Source organism: Oculina patagonica, chromosome 8 (assembly GCF_052425735.1).
Source record: "Oculina patagonica isolate OP01 chromosome 8, crgOcupat, whole genome shotgun sequence".
NCBI classification, from domain to species: Eukaryota; Metazoa; Cnidaria; class Anthozoa; order Scleractinia; family Oculinidae; genus Oculina; species Oculina patagonica.
This window is the reverse complement of record NC_135765.1, coordinates 4,910,390-4,924,709: the sequence shown is the minus strand read 5'-3', so window position 1 is coordinate 4,924,709 and position 14,320 is coordinate 4,910,390. Positions and strand designations below refer to the sequence as shown.

At 37.7% G+C, this 14,320-nt stretch overlaps 1 protein-coding gene across 1 annotated transcript; it reads right to left on the bottom strand.

The window, feature by feature from the left end:
- Positions 1-520: 520 nt before the first annotated feature.
- LOC144664118 (uncharacterized) lies at positions 521-10,434 on the bottom strand. Its single transcript, XM_078525245.1, has 9 exons — positions 10,351-10,434; positions 9,193-9,502; positions 8,718-8,867; positions 7,937-8,188; positions 6,453-6,506; positions 2,712-2,728; positions 1,658-1,967; positions 1,352-1,504; positions 521-1,059 (listed from the first exon to the last, which is right to left on the bottom strand). The coding sequence occupies exons 2-9, from the start codon at positions 9,497-9,499 to the stop codon at positions 521-523; spliced, it is 1,782 nt and encodes a 593-aa protein (XP_078381371.1). The 5' UTR covers positions 9,500-9,502; positions 10,351-10,434.
- Between the last annotated feature and the right edge of the window lie 3,886 nt (positions 10,435-14,320).

Here is a 14,320-nt window from a genome sequence, read left to right as displayed (position 1 = left end):
TCCCAGGCATCCCTTTCGGTCACCAATGAGGAAATTACAGGTTTGCAAGCATAGCTCTAATCCAATAGTAATTGCTGAGTCTGCTGAATGATTGATGGGAAATTTCCTTGGTGAACGAAAAGGAATAGGGTTGAAGTTTGCTGCAAATGTATATTTTTGAAGTCAGAATTATTTTTTCATTAACAAAATGGAGGCAAAGATGTGTGTTTTTTGTTGTTGTCCTGTTAGGTAATAAAGGGGAATTTTCAGATTTGCTGCTGAACAAACAACCATATGCAACAGAAATCAAGAGTTGTAGTCAGTTAGTTGGCTTTTAAAGCTATGAAAATTATCACTTTGCTATAAAAAGCAGTCATTACTATCATGTGCCCAGATATGTAAAAGCTAGAGTTTTTTCAATCACTGCTGGTGTTTTTCGTACAAATTCGTACGATTGCCGGTTAAAGGGTTAACTTTGAACTGTTGACAAATTATTAATTGTTGTGCCATTTCAGTACAGGATCAATCTTTCGGTTTTCTTTTAGCGAACAAAGACTTTCCAGAAGTCACCGGAAGACGCTCCAACAAGGCCGTCATCACATTCCAATCTTGAGCCATCCTCATATATAATCCAATGGTACAGGTTCCACACGAAAGCAGCGTGATTGTATAATCTCTGTTGATCCCTATCAGACCCCCATTTGCCATCTTCATCGGCCCAATTCGAGGCTCCCCACTTATCGCAAACTCCGGCCAATTCTGAGTCATCATTATCCAATCTTTCAAATGAGCCACAGGCGTGAGGCCGGATATTGGTCTGGCCGCTAAAGTACTGGACTACAGCTTCACCGGTGCTGTTAGCGGCTGTGGTCACGTGGAACGTACGTCCATGATGTTGTTTACTGCAGTGGAATCTCAGTTGAGTGAAAGGAAAGTGTGTTCTCAGCTCATTCATGGCATTTTTCGTGAGAAACGTCTTGTTGTTAAAATAGTTGCTTATTCCACGATATGATGTCTCAACTGACAGTTGGAAGGGAGGTGAGTCATCAATCACAACATTGGAGACAAGAAGCCAGCCTCCTGAAATCAGGCAAGGATCAGCGGTTATTCGAGAAAACCAAAGGCTTCAGGGAATTCAACAACGCTAACATTTTATCTATTCCCAGAGTTTCAACCTAAGTACTTCAGCAAGGGTACATTAACCATATAGGGATTTGCGTTACAACGATACCCGAACGATTTAAACGCATGGGGCAGATTTTAGTGCATTACATGTATACCTAATGCAACATCTGAAAGTAATGGCCAGTAACGATAGTAATTATCCTCGTATGTTTAAAAGCTAGATATCGCCTCTTTAACTCTTACTTACCACCGTCAGTTTTCATGTCACAGTAGAATTTTAAAGGGTTTCCGTTCTTCTCGAGGTCCAACCAATAAGTGCCGCTGACCGCTTGTCCACCCTCACTTGCCTTGATCTCTCTGCACGAATCAGCAGGCAGCTCGGGAATGGAACCGAGGGGCACTGGAATTAAATAAGATAATCCAATTACAACTCTTTATCGTTGCCAAAGCAAGGAAACGGATTACTAGACTGGAAAAATTGCTTAACAATGCGATTTCAATCAGTAACGTTAGCTTGAAACAATTTCTTATTATCTTTTGCAAGTGGTATTACCTTTGTTTGGAGCCTTCCTCATGTAATATCTGTCACTGTCCTTCACAAAGTCCTCTGGCCTGGCCTCCTTAGTTCTGTTGTTCAACTCGCAAATGTCTTTGAAAAAGACGTAGTTATAACTTTGACATCTGACGTCAGAGTTGCACGCCTCTCTGCAGTCCATCGATAGTGGCCGAGTCTTGAACGTCTTAAAGGTGTGGCCCCTAAGCATCATTTGATAGATGGAGTAAGTGTCAATTCCGCATTGCTGGCTGGAGATGTTCCAGAACATTAAAGACACGAATAACAGTACGGCGATAACTGGCATCTTCTGCAAAATAAAATAGTTTCAGTGATGCACTAATGTACAACATTATTTGCTTGAGCGGGGGATAAGAATCGGTAAGGTAAAAGGATTACAAGCCCTCTCAACCACTTTACCAACCCATTCAATTCGCATTTTTTCACAGCGGCTTTTTAAATTGCTTGAGCCTTTACCAGGCATACTGCATTTTCGGTCTATATGATAAAATTAAAACAAAAATCGCAATCCTGCTTTTTTTAAGATTTACGTAAGTTACGATACACATCAGATGAGACGAAAGCAAAAAAACTGATGGAACAAGCAAATTCTTTATGCTGCACTGTGTGCTTGTTTCCGGCAAAGTAAAATTGAACCTTTAATTAGCTTTAAAAGATAAAAGCATTTCAAGACCGGATCAAATTAAGGAGGACCAACTAGGGTTGACGAAAGTTGAAACACACGCTCTCGTTTGACTGGGTACTCTTTACTTGAAGTGCAGCTATTTCATCACATAGGCTTTATCACGGTTTTCGACGCCATTTTGACGAGTAGGCAAAGCGGGTAGAAATTACAGTGTTTGGGAATCCGACGCAAATATCTTTTACAAAAATTGAATTCTGGAAAACTTATGAATTGTAAAGTTAAGATTCTAGCCAAAAGTTTTTATTCACCAAGTTTGAAGGATGTAGCGTGGTTAGAAAGCATTCAGTTACGTTTTTAATTTGCCATACATTTTTCTATAATTTTTTTCCGCGAACCGCGTCAACTCACCGAACCAGAACGTAAATCTGCAGAGAAAATACAGACAAATGTATGGAAGATTAAAAACGTAACTGAACGCTTTCTTGCCCAGCTACATCCTTCAAACTCGACGAATGAAAACTTTTGCCTAGTATCTTAACTTTACAATTCATAAGTTATCCAGAATTCAATTTTTGTAAAGATATTTGCGTCGGATTCCCATAAAACACTGTAATTTCTACCCGCTTTGCCTACCCTTCAAGATGACGTCGAAAACCGTGATAAGGCCTATTATAAGTAACTTCAATTTTTATGGAGAAATCGATAGTTTCGTTTGACAGGCAGATTATGCCAACTCTGTTTTCTCAAATGCGATTAATTATTCATAATGCACTAAACAGAAAGTAAATGATTCCTAATAAAAAAATCTTTCATTTTTGCCTTAAAAAATTTCTTAAATATATATAAAAAACTTTTTACGGTGTCTAAATTACATTGAATTGAAAAGGCAAGAAAATGTATTATTTTAAAATGATCATACGAGTTGTTTTCTAAACCATTACCATTTAAAGCCTCGAGCGTTTCATGAAAAATGTGTGGTTTTTGGAAGTGTGTTAAACAAAAATGAACAGAAGGTTTAGCGCTAAAGTCACAAAGAAAAGAGTTAACTAACTTTGTAAATAAGTCCAACAAAGAAAGAATATTCAACAGGAAAAAAAACACACAAACCGACTGGCACATATTAGGAAGAACGTTTCAAGTACGTACCTCCCAAAACACGATTTTCAAGATGGCGCGTCCAAAAACTTGACGAGTGCAAAACTTGCTAGGTACTGGAAGTATGTTATGGATTTGTTGAATACACACATGATTTTACATGATAGATGATTTTACGTTTGGTTCTTTCCGTGGAGTTAAATGATTTTCCCTAGATTTTCAAAGCTATCAATAATTTATGCAACATGCAGAAAAGTAATATTTGTTTTGTTGTGTTGCCTTGGTGACTAAGTGTAACAATCAAATTTCCCAGATATTTTTCAAACTTAGAAAGTGTAAAAAGAAACCTATCATGAAAAGTTTTCCTATCATTTAGAAATACACTCTAAGATCTCTCCTTCATTCACGATGCTTTTGAGTAGGCGTGTTAAAAGATCCATCATCTCTATAGCTATGTTCTGAGGAAACCGCTCTCTCTTCAATTATTGATGTACAGATGTGGAGCTTTTCACTTTGTGTCACTTAAATTAAAGTCATCTCTGTTTACCTGGCGCTGTGTTTTTTTACTAACAATAAAACGAATTGATAACTAATTTGAATGAAATTTGTTTTATTTTGACACAATATTGTAAGCGCACAGTGAGTGCTAATAATAATTTAGTTTATTTTTATATTATAGTTGCGTGGAATCTATGAACTGAAGCTTTCTTATTCTTATTTCTTATACCTCCGAATTATTTTTTGTATTTTTTTTTTAAATAACTGTGCCACGTCGAGTTTTAAAATAAACTTATTGTCTTGGATTCACCTGCCTTCAAAAAAAATTGAAGCCGGGAATCTTCTAAGTGTTTAGTAACTGATATTTTTTCAATTCATTTTAATCATCTTCCGAAGCCTCCTTTAGACTGATCGCAGTTCTTGCTTTCGATCGCTATGATGGCTGTGATAGCAGCCTGAAAATGGTTCAGTGATGAATAAATGTGACACATCGTAAATATTGTTTTGCCGCTTTTTCGATCTTTTGTAGCTTCGTGACATTGCAAGATGGAAAAGTCCTCTCTTGTATCATGCATGGTGAAAATCTGACAGGTGGAAGCCAAAAATAAATTCTTAAAGGGACACTGTCACGAGCTTTAGCCTAAAGACATAGTGAAACCTACGAATAGTGGTTTAGTTTTGTTAAAAAATACTATGCCAGTGTACTGAAGCTATAAACTATTAATATTATTGTGATGCCACCAGGAACTTTAGATCTCAACTTGAAAAAGTCAGGCTGAGTTTTTCAAGTCCTGCCTTTGTCGTCTGACGATTTGTTCGTCTTGTGTGAAAACTAGACGGAGAAGTCGTCTTGTTTTGGTCGTCTAGTGTAAATTTAAGGCGGCTTTTAGACGACTTGTACGTCTAGACGGCCAAGACGTCCTCGAAAAAGCGTCTTCCTAGACGGCCAAAGCGACAGCCAAATTCGTATTTGTCCCGTTTTCACATTGAGGCGACTTGTCCGTCTAAGCGATTTGCCTGTCTCTAGTGTGAAAACGGCCAATGTCTGCGTTCGCTCGCTGTAATGAATCCATTTTGAAAATGCGTCAGCAATGACTTCATAATCGTCCTCTCCCTCGTCAGAACATTGCCGTTTGGTGCATGTGACGATATTCCCACTATTTGAAACTTCGGAACAAGGCCCAATATATAGCATTAAATTTAGAAATGCAGTTAACTATAAAGAGTAGGGAAAAAAACGGAACGACGTTTCGGTGACATCTTGGCACCATTACTCTCATTGGCCGTATCACATTAGAGACGGACAAATCGTCTAGACGGACAAATCGTCTAGACGGGCAAATCGTCTAGACGGACAAATCGTCTAGACGAGCAAATCGTCTAGACGGACAAATCGTCTAGACGGACAAATCGTCTAGACGGGCAAATCGTCTAGACGGACAAATCGTCTAGACGGACAAGTCCTCTTAGCATGAAAACGGGACGGACACGATTTTGGACGAACAAGTCGTCTGAATTTGTCCGTCGACTTGGCCGTCTGGGAAGACGTTTTTTCAAAGACGACTTGGTCGTCTAGCCGGAAAAGTCGTCAAAAAGCCGTCTTAAATTCACACTATACGAAAAAAATCGTCATACGACTTGTCCGTTTTGACGATTCGTCCGTCTTCTAGTGTAAAAACGGCCATTATCGGTTTTTGAACTCTGCACCTTCACTTTTATTCAACTTTTATTCAACTTCGCACCTTCACTTTTAGCATAACTTAGTTTCTTTTCGTCACTTTTTAACAGGCGTGAGGCAGGATTTAAACAAATGATATCTTGGATTTTATATTACAGCGCGCACAGAGTTTACTAAAACAGAAAAATAAAAAAAAATACTTCTACATCGTTCTTCCCCTTTGGCAGCATTTCTACCATTTAGGTATACTAGTTGATATCTATAGTGCGCAAATGAACATGTGAATATGATTAAATGCGCAAAAACGAACTAAAAATACAATAAAGAATTTCAAATACAATGGGCTTAACCTAGTTTAAAAGCTATTAAAAAAACAATAAATACAGTGGCCTATATCTAGTCATATATCATATATTAATATAAGTTTTATATCTTTGTTCTGGTTCTATATTTTGTTCTAGCCTAATGTCTTGTTCGCAAACAGTGTGTGTAGGGCAGGGGGGGGGGGGGGGGAAAGAAAGTCGGCACTTTTCTTTGGAGACACAGCAGTGCCTGGAAACGGTGCGAGTCTATATCAAACAAGCCGTTGCTAAGAAAGACGTCAAACCAAAGTTTTGTTTTCTCAGAAAGATTTAAATATCAATGACTGCGTGCATGTGAAATACAAATAGTGGCGGTGTTTGCGTTTGATGATGTACGCCGCTGAGATGTTTTTGACATTCTCAGCCAGATTTCTCACCTAATGTCTCACGTCACTGAGAATGTTTTGGCGGCGTTGAACAACAAGCGAAAAAATTTGTCACGATTGAAATTAACAACCAAAAAAATGGGAAATAATTTCAGAACCATTGGAGTTATTTTTACTTAGTATAACTCACAAGCTCTACTTTTGCCAGACTGGACACCTTTATCACTGTCTGTTGTTTTGATATCTGGCAAAAGGAGCAATCAAAATGCAAATAGCTATTGTGTTTTGTGCACGGCCAAGACCAAATTATGCAAACTAAACAATGAACTTTGTCAAGCTATTCAATACGCCCTTAGCAACCATTCGATAGCTGCTGCGCATTCTCGGTTGCCCGGCACCGCTATGTCCCCTTTTTGAGTCGCGTAACAAAGGAAGTTTCTTCCCCCCCCCCCCCCCCCCCTGGTGTAGGGAATACTGGGTAGCAGTTTCACTCCAGGCAAACCTTTTTCCAATCTGCATGGCCACTAAACAATTATACATGTTTACTTTTCGGTGAAAAGTAATAAGAGTGTTTTTTTAAATATTTTACATTAAATACAACAATTAAAGCAACCTCAGATCTACTATATTTAACTTAACCCTTGCCTTTGATGAGTAAAAATTCGAGTCACGGAATGCGGTTTCAGTTTTTGAGTCTGTGGACAACAACGATTAAACGAAAGTTGTGTCGAGTGTTTATTAGTATACTGCATTAGGACATGCTAGCTTTTTTCAAGTCTGTAGATGGATGTGAGCATTCAAATGAACGATCTCGAGCAAAACGTTTATATGGTGCTGTTTGTTTAAAACTTTTTCTAAGTGGAAATTTTCAGAAAAAATTTCACATTCACACCTTAGTTTTCTCGTGAGGTAAAGGGTTATTAGTCGCTGACTGAACGTAGCCTCGAGCTAAATCAATATCTGTTTTTGGGCAAATATTTTCGCGCGCCAAGTGATGCAAAGTTAGTTCGTGAACAGTGAAATACATAATTAATCATCTTATAAAACTTTGCTGTTAACTACAAAGTCAAGTATGTATGAATTAGCCTAAAACACTGGCTCAATAGTGTTTACAGTAGAACCGTGGATATATCCTCTACTTTAAACTAACTTTGTTACAACAAGCGATTAAAATAGCAGATCTTTGAGCAATCAGAGGATTCATAACATCTTAAATGCTGACTTTAACTTTGTAACTACAAAAACATGTTCGATTTCAAACACGGAATTTGGTAGAACATTAACCACTTGGACTACTACTAAAACAAACTGTGATTACAACAAAGATGAAAGATGGAGATATTACAGTATAAAGCAATCACATAAAATCGTATTATCCAATCTATTTTGTACAATGTAATATACACTACAAAGTGAAAAGTGAAAACCATAGAAATCGTGGGATTAATTCACGTAAATAAATACATTGTGACATTAATTCTTTACAAAGATACTAAAAATGAAACGTTCGTTTTTCTGTTTTTTTTTTTTTTTTGTCAACAGATTATTTCTCGCAAATATATCCTTTCGTTCGAGAGCATTTGTCGTCGTGCCACTCTCCATCACGAACCCCACCGTAGATATCTCCCTTTACTATTCCACCACAATTCTGGCGCTGAGAATTATTTGGCTCACCAGACATCCAGTTGGTGTACCCAGTGAAGTTACTTCCGTCAGACCACTTCCAGTTATTTTCAGTTTCAGCATCCGTTAGTCCAATCCAGTAATCTACTTCGCCAATTAGACTCTTAATGTAATCGTTTACGTCAGCGGATTCTATCTTCACCAACTCAGCACCGTTAGCTTTGCAGGAAGCGTTCGCATTGTTCCAGTCTTTTTCGTCTGTGAAAGGTGCGTAGCATGACTCATTGATGCAGTAGTAAGCAACTGCAGCCAAGAAAAGTTATAAAGGAAAGTTAAGTAATCATTATTTTTAAAAACAAAACAACGCTTTTAAATTTTCAAAAACATGTTTCGAAAATTGAAAAGCGTTGTTGTGTTTTTAAAATAACTAACACTTCTGCTGTGAAGACCATTTGGTAAAGTTAAGTAAAATTCTTCTTATTGACTCTTTTCTTGTTTGATATATATGTGAACATTAGTTGCCCTCGGGAGGCGCGGTGGCCTAATGGTTAGCGTTCTGGACTCCGGTCGAGCGGACCGGGTTCGAGCCTCGGCCGGGGTCATCGTGTTGTGTTATTTGGGCAAGACACTTTACTCTCATAATGCCTCTATTCACCCAGGTGTATAAATGGGTACCGGCGAAATAATGCTGGGGAGTAGCCTGCGATGGACAAGCATCCCATTCAGGGAGGAATAGAAATACTCTTAGTCTTATAATGCTACAGAACCGGGATAAGCTCCGCCGGTATGGGCCACTTGGCTCGATCCAGACTGTTTTATTAGTTGCCCTTACCTCCTGTTTCCATGTCACAGCGAGCAAGAATGGAGCTTCCTGAGATCTTAGAATACAACCAGTAGTTACTGCTGACTGCTTGTGCTCCTTCGCTCGCTTTGATTTCTTCACACGAATCAGCAGGTAGCTCGGGAATCGAACCGAGGGACACTGAAATTAGAGGAAATAATCTTTTTAGAATTCAGTGCACGTGACTTACAAAGCAACACAAATGTTCAAAGGTGAAGATTTAAAACTTGTATGTGGGAGTGAAGCTAGACTATCTTTCAGTTACAAGAGTCAATCTGATCAAAGATGACAAATTTCCTCTGTTGACTTATGGAACGCAATGTTAAAACTAGGCTTACGACTTCTGTGTTTATATATAAATATATATTATCGTAACATTACTAGCAGCAACAAAAACAGGAAAAAAATTTTAATCAATAACGTTAGCTGAAAATACGTTATTATTACAATTTAAAAGTTGTATTACCTCTGTTTGGGGCCTTCCTCATGTAATATCTGTCGCTGTCCTTAACAAAGTCCTCTGTTCTGGCCTCCTTAGTTCTGTTGTTCAATTCGCAAATGTCTTTGAAAAAGACGTAGTTATAACTTTGGCATCTGACGTCAGAGTTGCACGCTTCTCTGCAGTCCATCGACAGTGGCCGAGCCTTAAATGTCTCAAAGGTGTGGCCCTTTAGCATCATTTGATAGATGGAGTAAGTGTCAATTCCGCATTGTTGGCTGGAGATGTTGCGGAACATTAAAGACACCAATAACAGTACGGCGATAACTGGCATCTTCTGCAAAATAAAATAGTTTCAGCGATGCATTAACGTACAACATTATCTGCTTAAGCGGGGGATAAGAATCGGTAAGGCAAAAGGATTGCAAGGCCTCTCAACCACTTTACCAACCTACTTGACTTAAGGGGATTCAATTCGCATTTTTCACTGCAGCTTTTTAAGTTGATGTAGCCTTTATCAGGCATACTGCATTTTCAGTGTAAATGATCTTTAAAAAACACTGATTGACCCAGTAAATTCGTAATGCTGCACTGTGTACTTGTTTCACGCAAAGTAAAATTGTAACATTTAATAAGCTTTAAAAGATAAAGCATTTCAAGACCGGATTAAATTTAAAGGAGGTTCAATTAGGGATAAAAAAGTTAAAAAATTTCCTCTCGTTGACTGAAAACGTTTACTTGAAGTTCAGTTCTTTCATCAAATAGAATGTAGCCGATAGAGTCCTGTCGTTCGACAAGTAGATTATGCCAACTCTGTTTTCTCAAATGCTAAATAGTAAGTTATTAATTCCTTATGAAAAACCTTTCGTTTTTGCTTTAAAAAAATTCTTCTTTTATGGTGTCTAAATTACATTGCATTGAAAAGGAAAGGAAATACGTTTACGTTATTTCAAAACAAATGATAATACGGGTTGTTTTAAAACCTTAACCATTTTAAGCCTCGAGTGTTTCATATAAAATATGTGTTATTTTGGAAGTATGTTAATCAAAAAGGAACATAAGGTTTTGTACTAAAAAAAGGTTAACTGACTTTGTAAATGTAATACAACAAAGAAGGTATATTCAACAGAAAAAAAACGCACAAACCGACTAGTGCATATTAGGAAGAAAATTTTAAGTACGTACCTCCCATAACACGATTTTCAAGATGGCGCGTCCAAAAACTTGACTAGTGCAAAACTCGCTTATTACTGGAAGTATGTAACAGATTTGTTGAATACACAGACTGAATGATGATTTTATCTTGGTTCTTTCCTTGGAGTTAAACGATTTTCCCTAGATTTTTAAAGCTATCAATAATTTATGAACATGTAGAAAAGTAATGTTTGTTTTGTTGTGTTGCCTTGGCGACTAAGTGTAACAATCAGTTTTCCGTAATAGTTTTCAAACTTATAAAGTGTTAAAAGAAATCTATCATGAAAAGTTTTCCTATCATTTAGAAATACACTCTTAAATCTCTCCGTCATTCACGATACTTTTGAGTAGGCATGTTACAAGATCCAGCATCTCTAAAGCTACCTGCTGAGGAAACCGCTCTCTCTTCAATTATTGATGTACAGATGTGGAGCTTTTCACTTTGTGTCATCACTTAAATTAAAGTCAACTCTGTTTATCTGATGCTTTGTTTTGAAAGTAATTAACATTACAATGAATTTGCAACTAATGTGAAGAAAATTTGCTTTATTTTGACACAATGCTGTAAGCGCTCAGTGAGTGCTAATAAAAATTCACTTTCATTTTCTATTATACAGTGGAACCTCGATTTAACGAAGTGCCAAGGGACTGGGGAAATTTGTTCGTTATATCAAGGGTTCGTTATATCGAAAACCTTGATATAACGAATTCGCGGAAAAACAACCAAAATGTTCGTTATATCGAGGTATAGTTTATCAATTTTTAATAATGTTACGCTGCACTACGAACCCAGCATTTCCGGATATTAACGATTTCTGAAAATAACATTTATAATGTCTAATATATGCACATAGAAATGAACATATGTAATTAAACTTGTTCTCTTGTTACAGAATTAAAGGCTTTTCATCTTTGTTGGTCTGTTCCGCATTCATCTTTTGTCGCGTGTTGACATTCTTTCGTTATATCGAGGTACATTTTACGTTTGGGTCTCTGGATTGTGTTCGTTATAACGAGGATTTCGTTATATCGAGGTTCGTTATATCGAGGTCCTGTTCCATACATTTTACTGTAACTTTGGACGGGCTGAAGAATATTGTTCGTTAAACCGAGGACTTCGTTATATAGAGGTTCGTTAAATCGAGGTTCCACTGTATTACAATTGAGTGGAATCTTTAAAAATAAATCAACGTTGTTTAACGAGGGTTGAACGTAACAGTCTTGCAACTGACAAACCTGTGGCCCTCGGATTCTCGATCGAATTGGAATTTAGAAGTGTTGGTTTTTGTGGAGGGAGGAAAACCGGGGAAACCCGGAGAAAAACCCTCGGAGCAAGGACGAGAACCAACAACAAACTCAACCAACATATGACGCCGGGTCCGGGAATCGAACCCGGGCCACATTGGTGGGAAGCGAGCGCTCTCACGACTGCGCCATCCCTGCTCCCCTAAATTAGTCTAACTGAAGCTTTCCTATTCGAGCGGGTTTTAATGCACGAAGAAAAGGTCTTAAAGCTCGGAATTATTTTTTTTGTATTTTCAAAATAACTGCACATGATCCAAACTCAGGAAGAGCAGGAAGGGGAAGAATTGACAAATGTTTAATGTCTTAATTCGGTCTATTCGACGCTATAAACTGTTCAAAGGAGAAAAATCTGAAGAACTTACTGAGGTTCTTTTACCAAAATTATATTTTCTACCGACTGCACTTGAGGAATCTGAGGAACTAAGCCAAAAACGCAGAAGCAAAAACAGCGAAATCGAAAAAGGATATATGAATATCATTTCACTGAACATTTACTTTGAAACATAAATTTGGAAAGAAGCAAGAAAAGGACCTAAAATTGGCCGCTACCAAGTTACTAGGTTACTTTAATTTTTCGGATTGCAGAATTGCTCCGCTTCCAGTTAAGAGGAAGCTATGAATGTATTCAATATTTTCCGGTTAACAGATTCCATTAGAGACCAGGCGATTGTTCAAAATTTGGTCATGTAATTAAAACCATGCACGTATTTGTGTCATGTCGAGTTTTAAAATTAATTTATAGTCTTAGATTCATCTGCCTTCGAAAAAATTAAAGCCGGAAGCCCAACATAAATTCTTAAAGGGACACTGTCGCGAGCTTCCGCCTAAAGACTTAGGGAAACCTACGAATAGTGGCCCAGTTTTGTTACAAAAAATACTATGCCAGTGTACTGAAGCTATAAACTGTTGATATTGTTGTGATGCCATCAGGAACTTTAGATCTCAACTTGAAAAAGTCAGGCTGAGTTTCTCGATTTCTGCCCTTGTGGCCTGGAAAAGCAGCTTAAAATAACATTTGCTCCCTTCTTCCTTCAACAACAATTTACCTTACATCTTCATCTTGATGTACTAGGTGCATTTCATGTACAAGCAAGACCACTTCGCCAATTTTAGTACTTTTTACCGAAAAGCAAAAAAATTCCCCGTGGCAGTGTCCCTTTACCACGCGTTGCAAACCACAATCGGAAGGCTCCATAATACATCAGTGGAGAGGAAAATAGATTACAAGCCTTCTCTCTTTACCCGTAGTGGGTAGAGCTCGCCCCCAGTTTTGCGCACCCACCTTTCGCTCAAAGGTAACGAGAAATCCATGGAAATGGGGGACTGCTCGTTTAATGAAGCCTCCATTCCATTATATCGCATCATCCCCATTTTTGGAAAGGCTTTTGCAAACAGAACATGTGCGTTCAAATCAAATAACTCTTAAGGGAGCTGGAGAAACGCTGTAAAATGGTATAACGCTTATGCAAAAAATTTCCAAATTATACACATTATTGCGATTAACGTAGCTTAAGTAGCTTTACTATTCATTATTCCGGATGCTAAAACACTATTATCGATTATTGATAATTTCCTTATTCTTTACCCACAATCCCGTCCCCCAGTTTTTCCCCCTTCAATCTCTTTGTCACTGCTGCTGACGAACTCATCACCGATTTTTTTCGTATCCAATTGTTCGTTCATGACAAGCTTGTTGTCTCCTTCAAGTTGTACCGAGCAGTCAATTTTCCAGCACAGTTTTCTTCCAGAAGAGAAAAACTCTCTCAACAGATTTATCAACAACCAAATAAAGAAAATCATGCCTCTTGGACTTACATGAATAACATTTACTGCTGGGAAACTTAAGAGCCTGTTATTTTCTCTGTTATAAACAATAACCCTCTAAAGGTCATACAATTTGGTGAGACACATTTAAGAGAAAATAATAAAATGTGCTAACTTGAATTTTTTCGATGATTTTCTGTGTTTTTATACATAAAAATAAAGTAAGCCTCGTTTGTATGGCTGTCAACAAGCCCACAATAGAATCCATATGCAAACACACACACACACACACACACAAAAAAAAAACAGATCGGCTTAAGAACCGTTTTTATTTCATAAACACAAATTGCTTTACTACAATATTTGCCTTGCACGAGGAGTTGTCTAACGACGTAAAGAGGTCTCAGCAGCGATTGACTAGTGGTACTCTTAAAAAGCCCCTCATGCAAGCTTTGCGTCCTTGTTAAGTGATCCTGCATGATGGGAGGAAGTGCCCTTGCAGCGACAAGTTACAAGTGTCTTGTTTTAAACATTAAAGATATAATACAACAAAACTGAAAACGATTTGATATACTCTTATATCACACAAACTTTTCGTTCGATGAGTCAAAGTTAGAGTCAAGGAATGAGGTTTCGTATTTTAAGCCTGTGGGTTGCAGCTTTTGCAATAAGCGCTGCTTTATCGAGGGAAGTACTGTAGAGGGATCTTTACTCTGTAATCATTCAAATGAAATTTATTGAGTAGACCTTTTATGTAGCACATTAAGACATCTTATATACCAACTGTTCAACTACAAAGTAAAATATGAATCAGTGTAAAACTAGAGCTTTTGTGTGGGGTAAAGTGTGGCAAAAGTGTGATCAGCTTCCTTGTCAATAAATATATTTATCC

What these genes read in the sequence shown, in the direction of transcription:
- LOC144664118 (XM_078525245.1), bottom strand. Translation starts at nt 9,499, where the DNA reads ATGCCAGTTATCGCCGTACTGTTATTGGTGTCTTTAATGTTCCGCAAC. An exon ending in GTACACCAACTGGATGTCTG is followed by an intron (nt 6,507 to 7,936) that starts GTGAGCCAAATA and finishes TCCTTTTGCCAG; the next exon opens with ATATCAAAACAACAGACAGT. An exon ending in TGACATGAAAACTGACGGTG is followed by an intron (nt 1,060 to 1,351) that starts GTAAGTAAGAGT and finishes GCCTGATTTCAG; the next exon opens with GAGGCTGGCTTCTTGTCTCC.